The 26497-nt window shown below is 44.9% G+C and overlaps 2 protein-coding genes across 16 annotated transcripts in view; one reads left to right on the top strand and one right to left on the bottom strand.

Moving 5' to 3' along the window:
- The first annotated feature begins 1115 nt into the window (after nt 1–1115).
- Nucleotides 1116–6690, top strand: flot1b (flotillin 1b). Of its 2 annotated transcripts, none has more exons than XM_040165803.2 (13): nt 1116–1292; nt 1973–2023; nt 2264–2339; nt 2575–2665; nt 3007–3150; nt 3268–3387; nt 3684–3779; nt 3911–4063; nt 4298–4479; nt 4600–4645; nt 4779–4916; nt 5112–5276; nt 5371–6690. In XM_040165803.2, exons 2-13 carry the CDS (start codon nt 1981–1983, stop codon nt 5401–5403), a joined length of 1287 nt encoding a protein of 428 aa, XP_040021737.1. In that variant the 5' UTR covers nt 1116–1292; nt 1973–1980; the 3' UTR covers nt 5404–6690. The 2 variants fall into 2 exon arrangements, with proteins under 2 accessions (XP_040021737.1, XP_040021738.1); XM_040165804.2 differs by having other exon boundaries at nt 1120–1292; nt 5374–6690.
- A 261-nt stretch (nt 6691–6951) lies between these two features.
- ddr1 (discoidin domain receptor tyrosine kinase 1) overlaps nt 6952–26497 on the bottom strand; it is a 30687-nt gene continuing 11141 nt past the window's right edge. For 5 of the 14 annotated variants that reach the window (XM_040165694.2, XM_040165695.2, XM_040165692.2 and 2 more), the window contains 18 exons: nt 25360–25462; nt 23501–23576; nt 22699–22851; nt 21853–22000; nt 20701–20803; nt 19910–20096; nt 17537–17783; nt 16571–16714; nt 15909–15968; nt 14564–14730; nt 13507–13714; nt 12459–12578; nt 10888–11183; nt 10677–10804; nt 9991–10188; nt 9631–9898; nt 9273–9422; nt 6952–8916 (listed from right to left, as the gene is read on the bottom strand). In XM_040165694.2, the coding sequence (XP_040021628.1) occupies nt 8776–8916; nt 9273–9422; nt 9631–9898; nt 9991–10188; nt 10677–10804; nt 10888–11183; nt 12459–12578; nt 13507–13714; nt 14564–14730; nt 15909–15968; nt 16571–16714; nt 17537–17783; nt 19910–20096; nt 20701–20803; nt 21853–22000; nt 22699–22851; nt 23501–23576; nt 25360–25462 (2897 nt within the window). In that variant the 3' untranslated portion in view covers nt 6952–8775. The remainder of the gene's footprint in view (nt 8917–9272; nt 9423–9630; nt 9899–9990; nt 10189–10676; nt 10805–10887; nt 11184–12458; nt 12579–13506; nt 13715–14563; nt 14731–15908; nt 15969–16570; nt 16715–17536; nt 17784–19909; nt 20097–20700; nt 20804–21852; nt 22001–22698; nt 22852–23500; nt 23577–25359; nt 25463–26497) is intronic. The other 9 variants (XM_078095002.1, XM_078095004.1, XM_078095003.1 and 6 more) reach the window with 4 other exon arrangements.

The raw sequence follows: 26497 nt of genomic DNA, 5'->3' as shown, positions 1-26497 counted from the left end.
TGTTAGAATAGAGTATATGAGTTCCGTTGGGGGATGGTACATGTATGTGTTAGGGTGGGTTCTTAGTGACCGGGGGGAAGGAGCAGCCAGGTCACATTCAACAATTGGACCGCTCTGTGTAGGCCGCCTTTTTTTGGTCAGTGTTTTCCTGTTATGCCTCCCAGAGAGGAGAAGTGACTTCACTCATCCTCGCCTCAACTACCTGTACAAATGAAAAAGAGGAACCTTTGCTCTGTAACCTCACACATGTGGCGAAGAGTCTGAGGCCGACGGTTGAGGTCTGGGGAAAGTGGATAGTGTGTGTGAGCAAGCTTCCCTGCAGCTCCCGTCAGACAGGAACAAATCCACAATCCTCCATGTCTGTGTCATAATCAGATTACAGTTAGAGGACTGGTGTGTTATGACCTAATCTCTGGTGATGGATGATTATAATATGTTCAAAAGCGCCTGCCTAGTCCTGAATTTATTTTACCAATAGAATCGCTCATCTACTGATTTTAATTGTAATAAAAGATGGCTGCAATTGTGCATATTTAAAACTATTAGGTCTTGATACATTAAACATCAAACACATGTTGGTTCACATATTGTTCTACTACATTCTTCAATCATGCAGAGGAGTACTAATATATAGCAGATGGGCTGACTCTTTACATGTTTTGTGTTTTGTTAGGTGAAAATTCATGGTGATTGTTTAACTCTTTTTATCTCAGACAGATGATGTATAGGCAACTACTTCTAAAATCATGTCATAACCCCGCAAAATATTTTGTTTCAAATCTGACCTTCAGTTCAAAACCATCTTAAAACCTTCATGGCGGAGCAGGTGCATTACATACACACAGAGAGACAGACAGACAGACACACAAATAGATAATATAAATAGACAGATAAATAGAAAGATAAATGGATAGATGAATACATAGATAGATAAATGGATAGATAGATAGATGGATAGATAGATGGATAGATAGATGAATGGATAGATAGATAGATAGATAGATAGATAGATAGATAGATAGATAGATAGATAGATAGATAGATAGATAGATAGATGAATGGATGGATAGATAGATAAATGGATATATAGTGCAGTTATCACAGCCAACCACTAGGTGGCGACTAACAGCCGACCTTGAGTCGTGACGATGGGCGTGGTCACTGCACACGTCCCTCTTCTCAGACATTTTTGCAATTTCAGTTGACGGGAAACGGTTTAGTGTTTGATCGTCGCTGCGTCGATCTACTCTTTTTTTTTTAAAAAGATCTTTTCTTGTGGTGACGCACTATCGGTAAGTTGAACAGGGCGATCGCTGTGATTTGTAACACGGTTCAGTCGTAGTGATTAATGTCAGATGTGGGGATTGTTTTCCACAGTCCAAGCGTTTGTGACGTTATCGACCAAGACCTGACTCCTTTGCCTTTACGTGAGCTTCCTAACGTTAGCATGCGCATTAGCCTTCTTCTGCATTCGTTATTCGGTTCTGCATTCGTTATAATACATCTACGAGGTTTTTATTTCGAGTCACGGCCCGTATTTTTTCTGTTATTTGACAGCGAAGGCAACGCTAGAAGCTCCATTGAGGGTTTGGCTTGGATGATTGGCAGAGACGTTTCCGTTTTTACCTGCGTGTTACTATTACACTGATTATTTTTTTACTACTAGCTAAATAATCCGAAATATATTTAAAAAGGCACGGTCAATATCAGTCAATATTGTAGTGACTTATATTTAAAATGCATTTAACACAGAAAATAGTATATTTTACTGTTGCACAACCAAAGCAGTGGTGCAAGTTTATGTCCTTTGTAATCCATCTTTCTTGTTTTATGTTTCTAATATATTGCTTTTTCCATTTCCCCCAAATATGTTACATCCCATATGCCCATGTTGACATTTTTAAGAAAACACGGACTTCCATACTGTCCATACTTTGACAGTCTTGCTCTTTTTGTCGTTGTCTCAAATCAGAAATCAACATGTTTTACACATGTGGACCCAATGAAGCCATGGTGGTGTCCGGTAAGATGCCTCAATAACGTCTGCCTACAACTTATGATTATAACTCACAACAACACAGAATGTTGATTCTTGATATATTTAATGATGATGATGTAATATTATTACAAATGTTCAGAAAGGCACGGCACTCTTTTGAGGCATAATCCTGTGATAAAATAAGTTGTGTTTACAGTTTACAAGTAAACTTGTGTCATGTGATCTAATCATCACGTGACCTGTGTCATGTTTTCTCCTCTACAGGCTTTGGCCGTTCTCCTCCTCTAATGATTGCTGGAGGCAGAGTGTTCGTCCTCCCGTGTATTCAGAAGATCCAGAGGTGATTCTTTTTTTCAATTTCCATCTCTCACTTCTTTGGGATTTTATTCAGTGGGCAGCTCACAAAATGGATGTTGATCAAAGATGTATATGCTGATATCTGTATCCATTACCGAGCTGCTTTGTTTTTATTGTAGATAATACTTGACTTTATTTCCTCTTTCTCTCTTTTAGTGTGCCTTTTTGTTCTTGGTCTTTTTTGTTATTATATCTCATCAAACGCCTTCTCTTCTCAGAATTGCGCTCAACACCCTGACTCTGAATGTGAAAAGTGACAAAGTGTACACACGTCATGGGGTCCCCATCTCCGTCACTGGCATCGCACAGGTATACTTTAAAAAGTGAAAATACTACCACTTTTATTCGATTGAGTCAACATGCTGCTTTCCACAAAAAATAGCGTGTGTGTGTATGTATGTATATATGTATGTGTGTGTATATATATATATATATATATATATATATATATATATATATATATATATATATATTTAATAATACATTATTTTGAATACACACCAAAAGGCAGGGAAGATGATCAGCTGCTTATTTAAAAGTTACACCTGTCAACAGAAATTACAAATAAAAACCTAGATAATACTGTATTTGTATTTAGTGTCTGACCTGCTACTTGCCTTTGCACGTGTCCATTTCCTGTTTTCATCCAGGTGAAGATCCAGGGCCAGAACAAAGAGATGTTGGCCACTGCCTGTCAAATGTTCATGGGCAAGTCTGAGGCTGAGATTGCCCAGATTGCTCTAGAAACACTCGAGGGACACCAGAGAGCCATCATCGCCCATTTGACTGTGGAGGTTTGTGTTCTGACCTTGTCCATCCACAAAGGATTGTGATGTTCAGGACTCATCAATTGCTCATCCACAAAGTGAAGGCCCACAAACAGCCATGACCATATCTCTTCTCGTGTACAGGAGATCTATCAGGACCGTAAGAAGTTCTCTGAGCAGGTCTTTAAAGTGGCCTCCTCTGATCTGGTCAACATGGGAATAGGCGTCGTCAGCTACACGCTGAAAGATGTTCACGATGATCAGGTACTTCCTGTCCATTAATTTTTTTCCAATGGCAAAGAATCAAATGTTCAAAACACCACACTATGTACTGGAGCAGCGGGAATCTGAAGTCGTAAGCTTTTAGCGTCACATGATTTCCTCTGCAACAGTAATGCACTCAAGTGGTTATATTGACTCGCTGGGAGAATTGGCCCATCGTTGTGTAACCAAACCATCTTGTTTTCATTTGCTAAATGCACTACCATCCTCTTACTGCTCGCGATGCGTCGTCTTCTCGCTGACTGTCGCTGTTTGCGTCCTCTGCGTCCCTCTCACAGGACTACCTCCACTCTCTGGGTAAAGCCAGAACAGCCCAGGTACAGAAGGATGCCCGGATCGGAGAGGCGCAGTACAAACGGGATTCTGTCATGAGGGTAAAAGCTGCTTCCTTCCTGTCATTCTTCCTACGTGCTCATAAGGACAATCTGAAAAATGAAGATCATTTTGTAGTTTGAAAAGAGTACCGAAGTTCATTGGTGTCCATCCTGCGTCATGATCCACACAGGAGGCCCACGCGATGCAGGAGAAGGTTTCCGCTCAGTACAAGAATGAGATCGAGATGGCGAAAGCCCAGAGAGACTACGAGCTGAAAAAGGCCGCCTACGACGTTGAGGTCAACACTAAGAAGGCCGAGTCAGAAATGGCCTATCAGCTCCAGGTATCGTTCAAGACCTCATCTTCAAGGGCCAACTGCCTGAAGTTTGATATTTCTTTGTTGTGCTGTGGAAATTGTGTCTGCCTGGGCAGTGCACAACACGTCCACACGTTTTCTTATGACCGACTTGCTGAGTTTGTACTAGTAGGACCGATCCAGGTTGTAGATGACGCCTGATTACTTTTCGGCTTTTGAAGGCTCACTAGTGTTTTCTTTGTCCTCTTCTTCCTTCGTCAGGTGGCCAAGACTAAGCAGCGCATTGAGGAAGAGACGATGCAGGTTCAGGTGGTGGAGCGTACACAGCAGATTGCGTTGCAGGAGCAGGAGATCATCCGTAAGGAAAAGGAGCTGGATGCCAAAGTTAAGAAGCCGGCTGAAGCGGAGAAATACCGACTGGAGAGACTGGCTGAGGCACACCGGTCAGTCCAAGAGCCCTGATACTGTTTCAACACAGCATCCAACATTTGAACAGTACTGAGAAGTACATAATTATATTACTTAAGGGAATTAAATAAGTCTCCTCTCCTTACCCCTGGCAGCCTGCAGCTTATCATGGAGGCTGAAGCAGAGGCTGAGAGCATCAAAGTGAGTGCTGGCTTTTGTTTTCCGTTTTTTGTAAAATACGCTGTGTCATTTCTGCTCTCCCGCTCCTGTACATTTACATCTACATTTTCTATTTGGATATGAAACCTGTACATTGACGCGCGTGTCTGCGTAGATGAGGGGCGACGCGGAGGCTTTTGCCGTTGAGGCGAAGGGCCGCGCTGAGGCAGAGCAGATGGCCAAGAAAGCAGAAGCCTTCCTGCAGTACAAAGACGGAGCCATGGTGGACATGCTGCTGGAGAAACTGCCCCTGGTAGGTCTGACACTCATGGATGAATCGATGGGGAGAATCACCCCCCCCCCCCCCCCCCCTCCCCGATGGCCATTTGTACGGCCGCGCTTTCACAAAAGTTGCCGTTACGTTGGATTGATTCAAATGTTCTCCGCATTGTTCTTTCAAAATCCCGCGCGCTCTGCCTTAATACCTCCGTTACTTCTCGCCCTGCAGATGGCGGAGGAGATCAGCAGGCCACTGATGGAGGCTAAGAAGATCACTATGGTGTCGAGTGGCGGCGCAGAGGTGGGAGCGTCCAAACTCACCGGGGAGGTGCTGGACATCATGACCAGGCTGCCGGCCGCCGTGGAGAAACTCACCGGAGTCCGCATATCCCAGGTGAGCCGGAGGGGAAAAACTACGGGTGAAAGTACGACTCAAGCCTTCGCGGCCGCGGCGGGAGGAGGAAAGTAATCGTCTCCCGTTGACTCAGCAGGTTGTAGGAACGCCCGGCCTCGTGATGTAAGACGGGTCCGAGAGTGGAAGTAACCAGGAGACGTGTCGCCGACCCGGAGCTTCACATCCCCCCCCACGTGCCTATAACCACAGCAGCGCCGTAGTCTTGTCTGCTCGTCTCTGTGCATGCATGTTTCACTTGTGTGTCCCTCTTTCAGGTCCTTCCTCTCGCTAAAGGGGAGTTTTTGTTCTCAGTCATGTGGTTCCTTCTCCTGTTCCTGCTCTGAGCGGTTGTGCTTACTGCTGTAGATGACAGCAAAAAATAGCTGCGAGGGATAGAAATATTGATGAAGCGGCTTGTTTTACCAGGACACAAAATATCAAAAGTAGAACGTTTTATACCGTGAGAGGGTAATTTAAATTAAAACTAACCAGCCTCAATTTCTCTGCATGGGGATTTAATGAATCAACCGGCATGCTTTTTATTTTTACTTTTATTGTAGGAAGGGTTGGCTGTAGTTGTGTGCCTTTTCAAGTTATTAAATGGTGCTGAGCATATTTTATCACACTAACCTCATAGTTTTGTTTGTGGGCAAATTGTTGCTGGACTCGCGCTTCACGTTCATTCTTGTTTGTAGTTACTGGCCCCAAAAATAATATAAGTGGAAGGATTTTCTTTCCTGTTTCAGAACGAAGGGGAAGGAAGTGTTCGGTGGGAACGACCGGCAGGGAGTTCATGTTGAACAGAGTGAAAGTCCAACGTGAGAAAAGGTCTTTGCTGCAGTATCTTCAGGAGTCTTGGCCTTCATTAGGAAAGAGTTAAGGAGGACCTTGCATGCCTGCTGCTTCAATGCGCTTGCTGTCTGAAGTTTGAACTGACATCTGGGAGATAGTTTGGAGTTTGTTCCTTTTTAAACGGTGTTCTATTATGTGATTGTGAGTTATAGTTTTCGAAATATTTGAGTGCTTTCCTACTGGAAGGTGTTGACTAACACTTTTTTTTCCACTCTTGAGAGGAAAGTTTTGCAGCTGTCAAGCCATATGCATTTTGTTATCGCCAAGTGCCTGGTCAAACCACGACTATCGAGTCTACTTTCTTAATTAAGGCTAATACACTTTTCTGTCAGGGAACTCTTCCTCACATCCAACTGATCCTAAGCCATGGTGCGTCAGTAGAGACGGCCGTAGATGAAAGCCAAATCAGTCTCTTGTGTTTCTTGTTGTGACTAATCTCTTACTATCCTTACAATGTATCGTTGCATGTCTGTACTCTGAAGTTGACAATGACATAGCTTTAAAGTTGTGTACAAGATGTATCTGTAGTGAAATGTTCAAAGTAAAGTTTTAATCACTGTAACACGTTTGTGTATTTATTTTATGTTTAAGACTACCAACTCCAGATTAAGATCAACAGAATATGAATAAACAAATATCCTAAATCTGTCAAGAAAAGCTAATCTCCTCATCAAATGGGAGTATCTGGGACATTAGTTTGATATTGTGAATTTGATTTATCTGGTTTGTAGACCACTGATCAAAATTTCAGGGCCTCCCTGAAGAGAAATACTGGAAGATTCTTTTGACCAAAAGGTCAAAGCCCTGCAGCAATTCGTTCTCATTTTATTTGAAAAGGTTAAGTTTATTAAAACATCTACAAAAATAGACATTGAATTACCATGGCATCAAGCGTTCTACAGAGATACAGAAGACCCCAAATGTTAAAGAGTTTTCCATATATTAGTAAAGGAAACTACAATTCTGTCCTTAAAGTATGTACAAACTAGTTTTCTCAACCTCAAAGACAAAGGACAAAATCAGACATCAAGGAGTGCCTAAGTACATAAAGTATATATATATAAAAATATGGGTTTAGGTGAACTACAGTGTATCAAAAATGACTCAAATGGCAATCAGTAAACGGGTATTACTTGATAATCTTGATCACCTCGGGACTGATTTACAGTGCTATACAATCAGTAAGGTACATCATATCGATTATACCACAGCTTGATGTACCAACATGCGAAAATGCAGCAGTTGATGTTGAGATTCACACCAATGTCCGATATCCCAGAATTAGAGTATTGAGAACTGTTATTCATTAACAGTGGGTTTGTATAGTACGCTCATGCATTTGGATGAGCACAGATTGACTCGACTGAACAAAAAAGTCCACATGAAATGAGATGAATCGAGGGTGCCATTCCACTTTTTTAAATAATAATTTACATCACATGGTTTGGCGTCGTGAGAGGATTTAACAAAGTTTTGATCTCCATTGGTATAAAACTGAAATCACTGCAGGTGAAATGCATTCAAATCCACATTGACAGGAATCGCATCAGACAGAGAGGAGTTCCAGCACGGTCAGGGACGTGCATGTAGGATTTAAAGTGCAGCTGTGGAATTTCTTTCGTCCATCCTTTGTTTCTGGGTTGCAGAGACCCTAGCAGGCGGATGTCCTGGCCTCTGCCGCAGTAACGTCTCTCTGCTTGGGAAAGTCGTTCCAGTTTGTGGGCGGCGGCGGCAGAGCCTCCTCTTCTGTGGCGGTTTCACTTGAAGTGCACCAGGGAACGGTCAACTCTCTGTGGCTCAAAGATTACGTTCAGAGATGGGTTCGACCTTTTGACTACGGTGGGGGGGGGGGGGGGGGGGGGGTTGGGTGGTTAACACCAGATGTAATTGCTGCTGTTGTCTGGTCCACATCATTTCACATTAGTACGCAATAACTTGGGAGTTGTGGCATTGGATGAAGGTCACCGTGTACGCGTTTGGGGGTCGAGCTAGAAGCTTGTCGAAGGGTCAATGAACGATGGTGAGCTCTGATCAATCAGCCATGTGCGAAAATCTTTACATAGCCATTTGGCTACGTCATTTTTTGCATGAAGCAATCTTACTGATTTAGACTACAATGTGCACATTAGGCGATACATACAATAAATACTAAGACAATCCCTGCGCGTCCACTTTCATGTCTGAACAATAGGTGTGCTGCTCAAACAGGTTTTTGTGGCATATGCACAGTCACCCGTTACCCTGCATGAAGCATTTGTTTGTTGGTTACATAAAAGTCATGTCCTAGCTTCCTATGGTTGTATTTGAAGCATTTTATGTCGACGTTTCAGCACTCAGTAACCCGGCCCTCTTGCAATAAAGTATCTGAGAGGAGAGAAAGTTCCTATGCAGACTGCACCCATCACCAGTGAAATCTAGCTTAGATCCTTGGTTAGTTTTACTTTTAGGGTTAGGGGTCTGATCTGGAAAATTAACCGAACCAGCGGCGTCTCAGCCCCAACTACCCAAAGAGACTACAAATATAAAAGCAAGCAACCATCTGCCTCCGATATGAGGCACCTCCACCACACCTTCCACCCCTGTAGCAAGGATGCAGAAACGTACGACGCGTCCCCCCCCCTTGCTCTTTGCTCCCGTTTCTCTCCCTCTACACCATGTTCATGGCATCGTCGGTAAGAAAGGAGTGGATGTCTGCAAAGGACGGGCGGAGCTTGCAGTCTCTGTTCCAGCAGCTCAACATGAGCTCGTAGAGACCTTGAGGACACACAGCCGGCTTGTTCAGATACACCTGCAAGACAAGGGGGAGGGAGCGACGCCGGCGTTAGGAGGATTCATAAGCCTTTTTATTTTAAATATCTTGTCAGATTTAGAAATAAAAAGAAAACTGGTGGGCTTTCAACTCTTACAAGAACTTATATTGAGCTTTATTTCATCATATTCATCATTAATAATTGCACTTCTTGTTGGAAACCGTGTCTCTTCAGAGAGCCTTCAGCCCAGCCAGCAGAGGGCCACGGATATCATTATGAGCCTCCACAGAGGTGGGAGTCAGTAGCATGCCTGACGTTATGAACGCAATGTGAAAACTTCTAAGAAAATGAAGAACAGCATGTTATTATCTGAATAATAGCAGACGTGTTGTACCTGTCTGCCCTGGTCTCTGAAGAACTCCCCAGCGTTGTCAATGACTTGTTCATCTGTGAGGTTGGAGTACGGCTGCTCCTGACAAACGCTCAGCATCTCCCACAGAGTGACCCCGAACGCCCACACGTCGCTGGCCGTGGTGAACTTACCCTGAGAACATACAACCACACGGATAGACGTGATCATCTTTAACATCAAAATCTCCATCGGTATCCAAGTTATTCTCCTGCGGACAATATTTTTAAAAAGCTCACATGGATTTTAATACAAATTGATTTTTCTTACTCAAAATTAAATCAACTAAATATATTGTTGTATTATTTTCCACGGTTGACCTCACACGTTCCCGTCCTCTCACCATGAGTATACACTCCCAGGCCATCCAGCGGATTGGCAGCACAGCTCGGCCCTGGATCCTGTAGTAGTCTCCTGCGTACAAGTTCCTGCTCATGCCAAAGTCCGCTATCTTGATGTGACGCTCGCCGCCCTCGTCCTCTCCGCTATCTCCCTTCTCGCCCCCGACCAGGCAGTTCCGTGTGGCCAGATCCCGGTGCACAAAGTTGAGCGAGGAGAGGAACATCATTCCTGACGCGATCTGGCTGGCCATGGAGATGAGGGCCGGGTAACTGGGGTGGGGGAATATAATAACCAAATCAATTCAAAGCTGTCTCGGCGTTCTTCTAAATCAGAATATATACGCGTGACATTTCTGGTTTACCTGATGGTCGGGGTGTTATGAGAAGGTCCCGTCTTGTCCAGAAGCACTCGGTGGGACAGGTACTGGTTCAGGTCTCCACATTCCATGTACTCGGTGACCATACAGAGAGGATCACTGCTCACACACACTCCCAGCAGACGGATGATGTTCGGGTCCTTCAGGCGAGACAGGATCTTCACCTCTTTCAGGAAGTCGTTCCTACCATGACGAGGAAGGAACCAGGGTGAATGGCTATCGCACAGTAAAGATGAAAGACTGAAATATGCAAATTTGAGGTCTTATGGGAAAAATAAAAATAAAAAACAAAATGAAGAAACGCCTGCGGCTCTGGGCGGCTTGTGTACCGCATCGATTTGTTTTGCAGCTCAATATGTTTGAGTTGCTCACATGAAAAAGTAGCTTTATACGCCCGGTGCAAAAAGGGCCGAGAGCCAAAGTGAGCACGCAGCTGGTGACTCGAGTCAGACATCTAGAAAACCTCACATCACACATCTGTAAACATACATCCTAATGTTCCAGAATTCCAACACTGCCGCGTACAAATAAAAAACAATTACTGTGCCGCATACATTTGGAGGAAATCATTGGTATTAATTGGCTTTCTGAAAAACATCCGAGGCTCTAATTATAAACTATAAATCCTTAATTAAATCATGGCGATGGATGAATTTGAACTGGTCACGGACCTGGCATTCTTAGAGGCGTCCGGGCGCAGGATCTTCACTGCGACCAGAAGAGGGCGACCTTTCCTCACGTTAAAGGGAAACTCCAGGTTGGAAAGGTCCTGAGGGTTCTCGATTTCACACAGGTGAACCTTTAAACGAATAAATAGAGGCAGTTAAAAGCACAACCAACCCTTCGTTCACACAAACCAAACGAGCACATCTCATTCCTCACTTCTCCAAACTGCCCCTCGCCCAGCTTCTCTTTGAAGACGAGAAATTGCCGCGGCAGCTCCGGGAGCGCGGCGCCGTCGGCCCCAGGGCTGGAGGAGGCCAAGGCAGGAACGGCGTAGGTGTTGTTGCCGCTGACACCCTGCAGGCTCACGATGTCGGCCTCAGCGTAGTGAGGCACGCTGGGAGGCAGTGGGGGAGAAACGGGGGGCGACAGGGAGGGGTACGGAGGGGAGCCGGGATAGGGAGGAGGCTCCTCCTGAGTCGGGGGGAAACCTTTCTCCATGTCCAAACAACAGGCTGAAGGAAGAGACAGGCGGGGTGGATTAAATGGTGTGATTAAAAACAGCTTTGTTTTGCTTTGAAAGGATTTGTTAGAGAGAATCACTTGCTATCACCAACTGGTTATAAAAACGGATAGTTTGGATTTTATAGAAAATATAAATCTATGATTTAGAGAATTATGTTTTATTGTTTATTATCCTATAAACGGGATTAAACGTACATATTACTGTAACAACAAATAAAAAGACAACATACAGCGGCTTAGAGAGATGGATGGCCCAGTTGGTGATCTGCAGTGCCCATTATTAATATTTATGTCGCCCAATTCCCCGAATGTCTGTGATCCCATAGCTGGTATCCACATCACAAAAGAACTGATGGATTAGTCTTTTCTGGGACATTGCATTGGTATATTCTGTTTTCTTGAAACCCAATTTCAAGCCTTAATTTGACAAAAAAGGTGCAACAAACACGTTCAGCTTCAACAAGTCTGACATTTCCCCCAAGTCAAAGACCTGTGAGGAATGTGGCTGAATACCAAGTTGTTTCCACTTTGTTCAAATTATAATGCAGACAGCCACAAAAAGGAATACTCCACGGTAATGTAACAGATAAGATCCATTACGTATTCATTCAAATATTGGACAAACGTTGTTTGTCCAGCGCGTGTCACACTTGGAACACAACATCTGAGGTAATGTCCATTTGTTTAAAGTAGTGACAACATGTAAGCATGTTAACATGTTCTCATTAGCACTAAACGCAGTACAAAGCCCTGCACTAGTTTTGCAGTATAACAAATTAAATGCAAATGGTGGATAAAGAAATCAACAGATTTATCTACTGGGCACCGGTACCAGATTTCATGTTGACTCGCTCGACACTTGTTGAGATACGTCAGCAAAGACCACACAAAGTTACAGTCAAACATTAACAGACCTACGCTGGCTAAACAATAAGGCGTCTGTGAGTTTGTTATTAACTGGGCAAGTTTGAAAACGAGTAAAGTTCCCCAAATGGCAAAACATTTATTTTTACAACCTTTTATTAAAGTTATTTAGAGCGGTGAGTGAACCAGAGTGACTAACTATGTGAGTAACCGGAGGGATGATGACGGTCAAGCACATGCAAAAGGCCCGTCATCATCATTTCCCAGAAGCATCTCTGACTGAGAGCACTTCTAAAAGCCCCCACCCTGAAAAGGTAGGCAGGGGGAAGGGGACAGGACGGGAAGGGCCGCCCCTCCCTCCCCCCTTTCTGACCGCGTGGGCCCAGTCTGAGGTCTCTTACCCTGGGCCACATTGAGGCTCTTTTGCTGGGGCTCAGAGGTGTTGGGGACGACTACGGGTCTCGAGCCGTTTCTGTGATCTGACAGGAGCAGGTGGTAGGCTGGGTTGTTTAACAGCAAGGCTGGGAGAGCACACACACACACACACACACATAACCACACAGACACACAAGCCAGGCGCGGTGCAACGCAGGGGCCGTGGTAGGGGGGGGGGCAATCCAATGACAACCATTAGCATGACACGGTCAGCATGTCCATCATGGTGGGAGGGAAGGAGGAGGGGTTGCACGGACACATGGAGCACGGAACGGATGAGTAAAGCGAGGACAGGCAAAGTTAACACAACTCCAGCAAACATAACAAGCAACAGTGGATGAAATGATGTTTGTTTTTCGTGTTATTTCAAACTCACACAGGCGCCTCGTAAAGACGGCGCGCAGACCTCCGGTGGTGCAACGCAAGCGAAGGAATGCTTTTTCTCCTCCCGCTTTTCTTTTTCTTCCCTTTTTTCTCAGAACAATAGCCCTTTTGTGTTTCCCTGTGCGCGGTGCATCTTTATGGAGGCACTCTTCCTCTCGCCGTGTTTGGTTTGACTTACTTTTGTTTGGTGAGGCGTACACGCAACACAATAATGTCACAACATCGTTTCTTGATGCCGTATTCACTCTCCTGTGTAGCTCCCTTTTTCGAGTTTGTTGATAGATATATACGATATGATATATCAAATGAAACGCAGACACGGCAAGCAAACGAGAAAGTCTTTGCAAACCACGTACATATTTGTGGGAGTTTCTATTCTATAATGCATGGAAGTTTCATTGTTTCTTTCATCTTTTCACTGAATCCTCATTCATTGTGTTTGGCTGACCAAAGAAGAGTCTCTGTCTACATACATATGCATGTTGATGGTAATACTCCATGTTCCACATCCTGCTGCTAAACTAAATAGGATTTCTCCAAACTAAACCACTAAGCTCCAACTGTAACAAACAAACCCGTCTCATCCATAAACGGACTCCAGAAGGTTGAATATGCGTGTTTGAAACTAACCTGTGCTGTCTCTGGGATCCCTCGGCCGGAGCAGCGCGCTGGGCTCCTGATACTCTCCATCTCCCTCTCGGTCGTGGTCGCGGTCGTCGGGGAACGTGTGGATGCGCTGGTAGCGGCTGGAGTAGCTGTGTGTGTTGTTGATGACCACGTTGTCCGAGGGGACCGACAGGTGAACCCGCAGCTCATCACTGGATAGGCTTCCCTGGGCCTGGGAGGGCAGAGGATTCCCGGGTGATGCAGGAAGTACGAGGTGCTGGTAATATGGGCTCATTTGCCAGTTTATTGGGTTCAACAAGGTAAAACCAACGCGGCCTACTGTAACAGTCCTGCAAAAACACCCAGTTCTTATACTATCATGGATAGATTTATGAGAATATGCTACTTATCAGTACCTACACCTCTCAGGAAAACCCCAAACTTCCTCTCAACGCTTCTTCTCTTTTTGACTCAACCTGTATATGATTAACTGGCACTGAGGGTAAATGTATTGTTTGGATTCCTAAAGCAGAAGGTGATTAAACTGCGGAATTGGCCCATAATCTTGAACAATTTACATGCAGTTAGAGATCCTGCGTTTGGCAGAGTACCACTGGAGTCGTTATCCCAGCCTGTCAATCATTTTCTTCGGTTCCAAAGAAACCCATCAGCGAAATAACACAAGCGAACATTTTCTCACTCAGGGTTATTCTATAAAAGTAGTTACAATGAAAGATCTATGGGTTATCCAGAATAACCATCACATTGCGTTGTGCTTTTCCAGAAACCGACACTTCTTTTACATCTATTGTACCTGGCTGGTAACATAAACCTCAAGAGATAGACGGTCCAAAGGTTTGCCTATTAAAACCAAATCTTCACCGGTTACATCCATTAATTATCTTTAACAGCTTATCCCTTGATGGGTGGCGAGTTTGCCAAGCAACTCAAGGTTGCCAGGTCTGAACGGGGCCCCGAGAGTCAACAATTAACCAAAGCTGCTTGTTTTTGGACTGTGGACAGAAGAGAACTCACGGCGCTGAAGAAAAATAATGAATGAACACATTGCATGTTGACTCACCTTGCCAAGTATCTTTTTCCAGTACTGCCTCCACAGAATGACCGCTATGACAGCCAGCAGTAGAAGGATGATGCCCACCAGGCAGCCAATCAGAATAGCTGTATTACTGCGGTCATCTTTGACTACGGGAAGGCCCGCCCTTGGAGTGCTGGCACCAAATTCGGCATCTTTAGGGGGAAAACAGGTGGACATGTTCAGTCTTCTGTGGGTACCAGCTTGGATGTCGACAACCTGCTATTATTTGTAGATCCGATGAGATGTGCATAGATCACTATGCAACACTGTCTATTTTACCACGTGTTAACATGCTGGCATGATTTAATGAGTTGTTGTGGTCTGTGAGCATCGGCTATTTCGGTGCAGTAACACACACAGACATTGTTTCATCAGGTTCATTAACCATCCGATGAAGACTGTCTGTGCTTCTAATCGCCCCCCTGCTTTGTGAACAGAATGAGAGCTCTGATTTGCTTCGGCACATAGTTAAATATTAATCCGAAGGATCCCGACAAGAAAAATCCCCTTGAAGGTCAAGTGTGGTGTGGTATGATATTTGAATGAAGAAAGGAACTGAAATCTTAAAAGAACTTTAGCAGAATAAGTGATGGTTTGTGTTGGTCGAGGGTCCATGGCATTAATATTTTTAAATAATTTAAACTAGCCAACGCATATGCTTACTAGTCAGTGAGGACAATGTCCTAAAAAAAACGCTGTAGACCCTCAGCTTAAAAAAAATATATATATTACAATAAAGTGACACACATAACGTGAGTTCAGGTTTATACATAAACACACACACACACACCTAATAGCACACACACACACACACACACACACACACACACACACACACACACACACACACATTTACAAGCCTCCACGTTGTCACAACAGAAAACAACCGCTTCCTCTCTCCCAGTCAGTTAAACACCATGCGGCTCATGAATAAACCCAAACAAAGCCGTTCGACAACAGCCGGTAACGAGGACAAAGCAGCACACACACGCCATAGAAAACCATTTCCAGGGTATTGATGTTTAGCTGTGTAGAACAGTTTACACAAAAAAAGAACATGCAGTTTGTGACACCGCAGGAAGCCGAGTTGTTATTGGAATAAATATGATCCCATTTAGCTGTGTTAGTGATTTTCCTACAGCTGTACATCTTCAAACTCGGGGGACAGAGCCCAATGCCAAAGCCCGGCCCTGCAATCCCTCGCCCGTTATAAATTCAACAGAGTAGCGAGACGGTTTTAAGATGCTCGAGGAGAGCCAATGCAGATGGAGTTAGCTGCCGCCCCTGGGTTTACCTGCGCTGTCTATTGTTTCGTTTTCTGCTCTCTCACCTGACAGCGTCCAGTTACCAGTGGTGTCCATCAGGAAGGAGGAGGTGGTGGTGGGGGGTTCTGGTGGAGCGAGGGATGGAAAAAGGAGGAATGTGTAAGAAGAAAGGAGGTAAAGCCTCAGAAGAGGGATGGATAAGAGAGGAAGGCAAGTCGTTTTGATTTTTCCCCACCATGTAAATCTAAATCAGTAAATGTTCACCCCAACTTTAAAAAAGCCAGATTGAGAAGATCATATTCTCGGGAATATCTCATTCACACATTTGACCTAAAATATGAATCCAGATTTCTCCTTTCCTTTAAGTAAAAAGACATCTATAAGATAAGCATCCAGCAAATACTTTGGCTCAAGGCCAAAGGACGAGCTTGTGATGAAGAGGGCGGCTGGTGAGACATGGGCCTCCTTTGGCACTCCCTGCAACTCCACTTTAGACACATGGCTTAGACACGCTGCCGACATGCTCACACTCATCACAACCGCAGACAAATAGACGGGCACAGAGGCGAGAGGCGGTGAGGGGAGAGATCAGATGAATCAGCGATGTGGGTGACGAAAGGAGACCACTAGAAAGAGCGGCAGGTGGAAAGGAAGAGAGCAAATAAAAGGGCATGTGGAGGTGGAGAGGAGGGGGATGAAGACGAGGAGGAGGAACAGCAGGACTCACCATATGGGCCGGCAGTGGTGTTGGAGGAGCCGTGGCTCGGCGTGGGAGAGGAGGAAGTGGGGTTGACGGGAGGATGAGTGGAGATGGTGGTGGGAATCTTTGTGGGAAAGAAATCCTTCCCCGTAGCATCCTCCTGAAAGGGCTCTGGATGTAGAGAAAAGAGCGGGGGCGACAGTTTAATGAAAATGCATCACGTTTTATATAACAACGTGACTAATCTTAAGAATTTTGTATTGCGGTGTTACCGTGGCAACCCAAAATAACTGCCCATCCAATAGCAACATCAGCTGTGAGATTTAGCGACATGGTAGCCGGCATGCCAGATCACTGCAGGGTGAATTCATTTCAGCTGAATATGATGTGATTACAGGGTACTTTGCTGATTCTTAATCTGCCAAAACTGACTGATTAGTTACGGCAATCTGAGATGGAGAGCATCAGCAGAGTCCTCCATCTGACTTCCAAACAGATACAAATGAATCCTGTGTTGACAGAAAATATATAATCCCCTTTAAGTTTGCTGCGTGGGTGCATTTCTATCTGTAGAAAAGAGGATATAAAGAATAAATCAACAGTTTACCCTGTAAAGGCTTTTTGTGGATATCAGCATTATTTTTTATGTTCATATATATTCTGCCTTGATACCTCAAATCAACTAAAAGCAAACGGAGTACAAAAGCTTTGTGCTTCTCTCACAGTAACACATTTCACTCAAATCCCTTTTGACTTTTACTTTAAGAATTTCAAGAATACTGATTGGATATACACACATAGTACAACAATCCTCTTCGGTTATCTCCTGGTGGCAGCCATCTATATTCAGCTGCTGTTTGGGCAAAGCCAAATGAACCTCCAGGGCAGCGCTGGACATAGCTTATAAAATATGTGTGGCATAAAGCCATTCCAGAGGAAAAACTGCCTGTCAGAGCCACAGAAATACACATCTCACAAAATCCCATTTCCTACCAGAGAGGAAGGATATCTCGCTGATCAGGAGCCAGCGGTCAGCAAAGTAGAATTTGCAGCGGAGGATCTGAGCCGGCCGGCCACCCAGCGGGAGGGAGATGGGTCTGGATGAGGGGTCTTTCAGATCCTCGAGGGGCACAGGCAGGGTGAGCTCGGGGGACCAGGGCTGGAGGATGCCGGGCTTGAAAAGACACTCTACCTTGCTAAAGACCCGCACGCCCTGAGTGTGGCGGTTGTTACTGTGAACCTAGAGGAGGGAGACGAAAGAGGACGGATGAAGAGATACGAGATGTTTCCCTTTAACTACCTAAACACCGGATTCTTCTGAACCCGTACTCGTTATTCATTCGTGGCGAGGCACGTAGAGATTCAGTTAACGCACAAACAGGATGACACGTTCTCCTCATGTTCCACCATAATTGCTTTGGCACGACTTAAGAGCTGAGCGAGACTACAAATTAACAATGTGAGAACGCAGGAGGGGTAAACAAAGGATGCAGGGGAAAGAAAGTGTGTAACAAAGATGCAGATGATACATCTTCCACAGGCAGGGAAAAGCTAAAGAGAGGGACACCCAAGACATAATTGTGGCTGCAAGGAGGTATAGGAGCTTGAGGAGAAGAGAGGGGGTGATTAACTGAGGGGGAGGTCAAAGATCTGAGAGATAGAGAAGTAAGGCGACGGTGGGAGGTTCTATTCTGCTAATGCAGGAGGGGTGATGCAAAAGGACTGCTCTGACAGGTTAGCGATTAACCTCACACTTACTCCGAGGCAGGGCCCTCTAACATAATCCACATGTTACCAAACACACACACACACACACACACACACACACAGGCTGCAGAAAGGGCAGCTGCACCAGATGCTGAGTTGACGTGCAACTGATTCTATCTGAAAGGGTAACAAAATGAAGGGTGGGGGTACGTATTGTATGTTGACACTAGTGGTGGGGGACTGATAAGTCAACAGAAGAAGAAGTAATTCACTACTCCTTTAGGGAAAATGTGTTCCAATGACCTGTGCAAAGCTTAATTTGAGAGCATAACATTGTATTCATTATGTTTTGCTTGTTTCATTATAAATCTAACTTACAATCATGAGTTTCCTCTGATGTGTCATTTCACCCTCTTCCACATGAATTTTAAATACATTCCCAGAGGACAGAACTGGATCCTTACAAAGTTGTGGGTTTATGTTTAAGGTCCTGTAGGAAACGCAGGTTATGACCAACATAAGGTCAAGGAGCAGATTTCCTTTTGGGAGAGTGATTAGGTGCAGGTTACGGAACGACGGAGACAATTCAAGAAAGAATTCCTGGTTCCCACTGTGTTTATTTAACCTGTGTGTCGGACATATCCGCTCTGCCAGGCCAGCATTACGATGTATGTCAGCTAGAGTTAGTGAGGTAAAACCACAGGGGAAAAGGCAGGAAAAACAGGATACGCCTTGCAAAAACACAAGGAATACCGCTGGGAAAGAATCGAAAAAGGTAACTGAGGAAAAAAAAAAAAAGGAGAAAAAAAGAGCTGGCAGAACCCAACCTCAAAAAGATAAAATGTCGCTTTTATGACACTGACTTTAACACTGGGGATTCCGGCTATTCAATATGCACATTTACAGGGCGATGTCCACCCAAACCAACATTGCAACCCACTTCCAACAAGTGTCAAATTAAAGCTAATTAAATGTCTGCAGATCTATACGAGCCAAAACGCTGCTTCCCGGTGAGATGACACAGAAATATGCTTCTTTTAAGTGATCTTACTGGTTGGAGATGCAGGTTTTAAAAAGGCTTTTAATCTTATGCAAACAGAACAACAATGAAAAAAAAAGCAATAGGCCTAATGTCCTGCTAGAATCGCTCCAAAATGCCTATCTTGTGCTAATGAGGTAATTCATTAACCAAATGAACATAAATGTATGCAAACATGTGCATCAAGGTGCTTTAAAATTAAACCATTATCGTATAAGGGGGCCCGGATACGTTTCAATCACTCGCTGTTCTTCCGTCATAAAGACCAAGAACAATGTTGCACACAACACTGACCTTCACTGAGGCACAACACCAGAAGGACACCATCATCAGGTCTGACAAGGGGTGCGATGAATGACTGCATGTGCATTAAACTTGACATTCTATTAGAATCTGGATGACTTGTGGACGTACTGAGCTGCAGTGTCTCAGGGCATGTTTTAGAAAGACCCCCCCCCCCCGAGGACAAGACCGGAAATCTGGGCTCTTAGCCTCAATGACGTCTGATTTACAGGCAGCTCAACGCGGTCGGCGATTCCAGTGGGATAATGATGTCCTGCATAACTCTTTCACGTTCATTCAGACAAAAACACGTGCGCCGTCAAACTTTCACTGCCTACCTGCATGTTGTGGAAGACACGCGGCTTCTCAAAGTGAAACTCAATATCCACGCTGCCTTGCCCAAGGGCTTCCCTGCTCCAGCCCAGGTAGTCATAGCCAGGCCACACCCTCAGCTCTTTAGTTTGTATGAAGTCATCTCCTCCCAGGACGCCGTCACACAGTTGACCCAGGCCTCCGAACTGCATCCTGCGCACAGATTCACAAATGAATACATGTATTCATGTACTGACATGCAAAGATGCACAAATTAGCATATAAACATAGAAGTACATGCAAACATGCTCGCGCACACACACACACACACACATCTGGTTAAAGCACGTCTGGATTACATTAAACGTGTAAATTCACCCGCTAGCACAACATTTCAGCCCCATTACCCGCACAGCCCATGCAAGTGTGGACCCCCACCATTCCCAAGTTAAGCCGTCCTTCGCTCCCTGCCAAAACATTACGACCAGGAAACGCGCCTCAAATCCCAGAGCAACAAAGAAAAAAAAAACGTAATTCCCTTTCGATTAGGCGGAACCCAGACTAAACTTTCAAGAAAACATTTCCCTGGTACCCCTCTTCAGAGCAAACAGATGTGTGCGCGGCAGAAAGGAAGTTTGGTATTCCAATGATCGCTTGACGTTAAACAGTAAAAGCTTGTGAAAGTTTATGAAAGTGATCATATTTGCAAAAAAGAGTGTTGACATTTACACCCATGGACGTGTCGGCATCGTCATGCATTAGATAGATTAGATACTTACTCTCACACAAAAAGCAGAGGGCGTTCTGAATAGCTTACCCTTGCTCGGTGCTCCCATCGTAGGTGGAGTCATTTAGGTAGATGGGTATGCCAGATAGATGCATGACGTGACCCACTGGAGCGGTGTACGCCGTCAACCCATCTGAATGACAGAAATATGTACCAATATTCACTACTAGTTGTTTGATTGCTTAAATAAAAAGAAGAAGAAGAACAACATCTGCACAAGCTGCTTTGAAACTCAATATATCATCATGAGCGGATACACCTTTTACCGAGCCAACATTAAACAGTAATCGTTGCCGCGGGGAACAACTGTTGCTTTTCTTTTATTTGAAAAACCAAGAAAGAATTGGCCTGACACAACTTTTCCTGGTGAAATTCAAGTCTCTCCGCCCAAATATACATTTAATCAGCCCCGAGAGGTGACGTCAGCTGCACGTGTTACAGCCCGCTGCTCTGCTACCCATCAAAAACAGCGTTTCATAAAGGACTTACAGTATTCTCTGTTTGCACATCAAAGGGAGTCTGCGGATGTGACTTATGGACTTAGACGTGGGTTTCATGTGTGAGAGAGTTCAGGTCACGCCATAATATCTGATGCAAGATGAGATGCAGAATGTGCATAAAACTTCTGCCATTCTGCGCCATGTATAATTTGTAGGGGTGAACTAAGCTGCACTGAATGCACATTAGAGCCCATTTTAGAAAGATGTTCTCCCCAAAGAGACAAATCCGGGCCTGGGGCTTTTTGGCCTCTGTGACAGTTGTGATTCACTGGCAGCCTGCTGCTGTATGAGGGAGGTGGACAGTGCAGGAGAGGAGGAGAGCCGGACATATATTATCTGCTTGTCAGTGTTGCGCTTTGGGAAATGTGGCGAACAATACAATTTATCATTCATCACAGTTTCCAAAAAAGGGGAAGCCTCAGCGGGGCTGTTAGTTTGATGCAATGCCTCAAATCAATGCATGCGATGAATGGGGAAAAAAATGCAGTCTTAATCATTGTCATCTAACAAATCCCACCTGTACCATTTGAGCTCATTTTAAATAGTGACCTCAGTCACATTCACAATGTGAAATGAGGTGCGATAAATCAAGGTCTGGAGGCATTTGCCAGAATACACGGGCCAAATGAATAATAATAAGCAACCGGTATTGTCTCTCGCTCGCCGTCGCACAAACCCTTACCGTTCCAAAGACAACCGTAGAGCTCTACCCGAAGGCAAACGCTCATAACGCGGTCAGCCAGAGGGTAAAAGCGCACCATGCGGGCCACTATGGGAGGGCCCAGATCTTTCAGCACAACATCATACGTGTTCTCATTCCCCGACACCGTCTGGGGGCGAGAGGTACAAAAATCAAAATCACACAGTGCATTGAGTGCTCGTCTCCGTTGTCCGTGGGACTGAATGAATCTCGCTTCTTCGCTCAGACATTTTCTTCAGTGCGTCTTGAAATGATGTTATTGTAAAAGTGAGCTCAGATGCACAGACTTTTTCTTAAAAACATAAAATAAAGAAGGACTGGTCTTAGGGTGCAGGCCTCAGCTAGTTTTTGTTGGAGCACGACATGAAGTTTTATATTGTCTGGGAAACTGAATATAGTTTGCTTAGAAATTTTCTAAAATAATAACGGGAAGAGAAACCAAAACAATGATTCTTTCCCTGAAAGATGGGCTGTTGGAGTTCAAAAATCCCATGCTATGATCTAGTAGCATAGTACATAATACACAGTGCAGAACTTGTAACAATGACTTTCTGCACAAGGTAAGCCACTCTTTGCACAGTTGATAACTGGCAGTGAAGGCAAATTAAGTTTATAAAGAAAAGTTAGCTGACAAGAGTTCAGCTGGTGGCAATGCACTAAATGATAAATAATTCAAAGAGCAGATGATTAATCCAGCTCGACCGGTTTAACAAGGCATTCATATTGAAAAACAGCCGCAGGAGATTGAGCTGTTACTCATCAATCGTTGTCCTACATGAAAGGGGCAGTGGGCTCTGCTTTAATAGACTAAATAAAGACCCCGCTTACTTCCGTGCCACAGCGGTCCTTCCAAGTGAGCCATTTCACCCCGTCTCGGGAATAGTGGAGCCGATAACTGCGAGCAAACTCCTGCCCGTGCCCGTCGGCGTGACGACCCTGGGTACCAACCAGGGCCAGGAAGTGGAGTTTGTGCAGGTCCACCTGCAGGGGTCAGAGAAAACATTATCAAAACACACGTCCCTCTGTCAAATATACACAAACAGATTCATATGAAGAGAAAAGAAAGACATTGGGAAGTCATCAACTCATCAACAAAAGCTTGAATGAGGACGACTCAAAGGGGCTGCAGTACCAACCTGCCAAATAAGACATTTCTGATTATTTCAGTAGATTTATGGTCATTATTCACATTCGCAATCGAAAATCACCACAATTCATGTATTGTGAGAGCTTCTGTAATAGGGTTTGATTGTAAGGGGGTTGCAGACAACACCATTTCTCACTCAGATATGATGATAGAGGGCTCATTGTTAAGGGAACGGTGTTATTTTATAAGTAACCAAAACAAACAAATTATACTAAAATCAAAATTTCTTGTTTCTTGTTCTTCTGGGTTTGTATCCTTATGGTTGAAATGCACTTATTGCAAGTCGCTCAGGACAATAGCGGCAGCTAAATGACATGTAATAAAGTAATAATGTAATTATTGTCCGTAGGAAGAGCTTCTCATTGGCTCAACGCATGGCCGTGTATAAATGAAAGCGGTTATTGAGGAATAATTTACCAAGCCTATGACTGTTATAATAGTCCTAACATTTAAATCAGCTTCCCAAAATAACAAGTGTCTGACCTGAAGGTATTCTGACCCACTGGGGAAAACGGCCTTTGCAGGACACCATGCTCCGTCCCCCTCTCCAGTGCTCAATCTGAAACAGAGGTTTTGTCATGATTTGTTGAAAGTAAACTTTTAAGTGCACCAAATCACAGTCCAACATCAAAACGGTTCCATTCAGAGACACAAACAAACACCCTCAACAAAACAGAGTACTTCAAAAACGCACAGCGCAATCAACACATTTACCACAAAGAATTCAATAAAACCGGTCCGACCCTCCTCTCCCAACAAACATATCGATTCCACAGCAGCAAGACGTTCACATAAACGAGGGAGTGCTATCTGAAAGAGAAAAACCCGGCTTTTTGGGTAAAGGTGCACAGCAGAGAGGGAGAAGGGTCTGGGGGAGACTGCAGGAAAAAAAAAACAGACGCATGAAGAGAGGAAAAAGGGGCAGAGTGAAAATGACTGGCTCTTCAGACCTCACGAGATGTAGACCGCAGAGACCAATCTTTACTCGCAGCTCCTCGGGCTGCCATGACCGCACACAAGCACCGCTAAAAGACGTTCACTCTGTGACCTTGGTCTATCGGTCTATCCAGCCTGAGAAGAAATGTCCATGCTGCCGCCACAGACCGGCCGCATGAAGAGCTTGGCGCGTCTGCGACGTCGGATACACTCGTCTGAGTGGCTTTGGAACGGACGCCAGGCCGCGACCACGCAGGGCTTCTCTCAAAATAAAAAGGCTGCTACTCAGTCCGCCACAACAAATAACTACATCCACTCGGCCCCACTGGCACCGGCCTAGTATTACAATCAGCCCCCCTCTGTGGGTGAGATCATTCAGCCAGAAGCCGTGAGATGATATGGACACACGAGTGCTGCACATAGTGTCACATAGTGCTGTGATGGAAGAAGAGGATGAGGAGGGAGAGAGGAAGGATGGAGGAATGCGGCTGTGCAGAGAGGTTAACGTTGCTGCTCTGCCAAGTGCCTTATTTTTCTCACATTTCTCTCCTTCTTTGGTTCCTACCAAAATATCAGTACTTCCCTTTTTACCCACACTGTGCTGATATTTCACTGCTGCGGAGGAATAACACCCATTTAATACCTACCAGCTTTACATACCTACCTAAACGCGCCACCTTTCCCTCAAACCCTGTTTCCAGAGTCATTTACCATTGCAGGGATCCACTTTTGACTTTCAGTCCATCACAATGTCTCTTAAAGAAAGCTTGGGCTAATAATCCTTTCCACATGGTCAGACATTAAGCCAAGAGTACCAGCCCGTACAGACCGATGAACACACACACATTCATGTTTTCATGACTAATGGGGATATTACATCGACTTACCTCAACCATAATCGCTACAGGCCTAATCCAACAAAGTTAAACAAAGTCCTCATCCAAAAACGAATAACCCCAGTTTATGGAGACGTGCACAGAGCACGTGAGCTATTGTACTCAAATGCAGAGTACAATAGTTTATTTGAATGCCACTGTGACGACAATGCCGATGCTATATATAAACCTCACATGGGCTTAAAAATGGGCTTTATCTTTGAAAATAGTTATTTTGGTCAATTCAGTCAGATCATTGTTCTAAAATGTCACAACGCTAAGCTTTGTAAATATGAATGTACTTGTGTTCCACGGGTATCCTCTCTGCAGGGTGTCAACACAAAATGATTTGTTGTGTAATCCACAACGGTGAACACCCGCATTGATTTGTGTCAACGTTACATTCACGGTAACGCGGTCCAACGGCTTTGTGGCCGCACAAAACAAGGTAAGAGAACAACAGCCCTGATTAGTGTGGGGTATTGAACTTAGGGACGTTCTACCTTGCACACAGTCACACAGATTTCCTACCTTCCATGTTTGGCCTCAGTAGAGTCGGACCAGGCGCTGGAGGCAGTGATGTCAGAGTCTGGGATGGTGCCATCCTCCATCCCGAGGGCGTAACGACACTGAGCTGAAAGGGAACGATTGAGGGAAAGAGAGATAAAGAGACAGTGGAAGAGAGACACACATCAGCGACATTGTCATTCATATGCAGCACATGTCCGAGGGGGAAACGTACTTCCACTGCAGCCACTATTGTTCAGGGAGCATAATGTTATGTAATCACTGGGAAAAAGTCCGGACTTCATAATCCACTCAGACAGCGAGAGGCGGCAGAAAAAAAATAAACCTGACAATACACGTTGCTGTCGTTTCTCATTTCCCAGCATCTCTTGGGGAGTTTCTGTACTAATTCAGGTGAAGAGTTCACATGAAGCGTAATGCATCAATGCATTTTGCATCACTTATTCCGGTGAACCCCCTTTGTCCTGTCAAAAGTGACAGCAGGAAAAAATGTAAATGAATCTAAACACATCAATCCCAGAGGAGACACTAGATACACAGTCTTCTTGGGGACATTTTTCTCCTTTTGTCTTTCCAACTCGCGCTCCAACCAACACAAAGCCACCTCCTCGGGGGTCCTCCGATCCTGCACAGCCCCTGTTACGGTTACCAGGGCTCTGAGATTTGCAGGAACAGAACAAAAGAGAGAAAAGAAAACCGAGGACGAATGAGAGAACACAAGACGGGTTTCCGATATCTGCCCAGACTCGGGTCCAGCAGCGGCATTATCAAATGACCCAAATAGCGTGGTCCCGGGCGGAGATTACCTGACAACCCAGCCTCTCGCGCTGAGTCAGGCATGAGGAGGAGATGGTGCAGGGGGAGGAGGGGAGGCTGAGGGGGGGGGGGGGGGGTAGTGATAAAGTGCCAAGGGGTACTGGGTGACAGTGATATGGAGGGGAGGGTGACAAAGAGGCATCTAACTCAGTTTCTGTCATTGAGTCAGCGAACAGGAATGTCGGGCTGAATGACAAACCCTAAAAATCCCGACGGCTGCAGCAGGCAGGCAGGCAGACACACACACACACACACACACGCCCTGCAAACAGGTGCCAATTTTATTACATCATCATCACCACAAGTCAGCAGCCCGCTATCTGCA

This window comes from Gasterosteus aculeatus, chromosome 20 (genome assembly GCF_964276395.1).
Source record: "Gasterosteus aculeatus chromosome 20, fGasAcu3.hap1.1, whole genome shotgun sequence".
NCBI classification, from domain to species: Eukaryota; Metazoa; Chordata; class Actinopteri; order Perciformes; family Gasterosteidae; genus Gasterosteus; species Gasterosteus aculeatus.
This window is presented reverse-complemented; position numbering and strand designations above follow the sequence as displayed.

Coding starts and splice junctions, on each gene's coding strand:
- flot1b (XM_040165803.2), top strand. CDS start 1,981: ATGTTTTACACATGTGGACCCAATGAAGCCATGGTGGTGTCCG. Junction 3,388..3,683: donor AAGATGTTCACGATGATCAG/GTACTTCCTGTC, acceptor TCCCTCTCACAG/GACTACCTCCACTCTCTGGG. Junction 4,917..5,111: donor TGCTGGAGAAACTGCCCCTG/GTAGGTCTGACA, acceptor CTCGCCCTGCAG/ATGGCGGAGGAGATCAGCAG.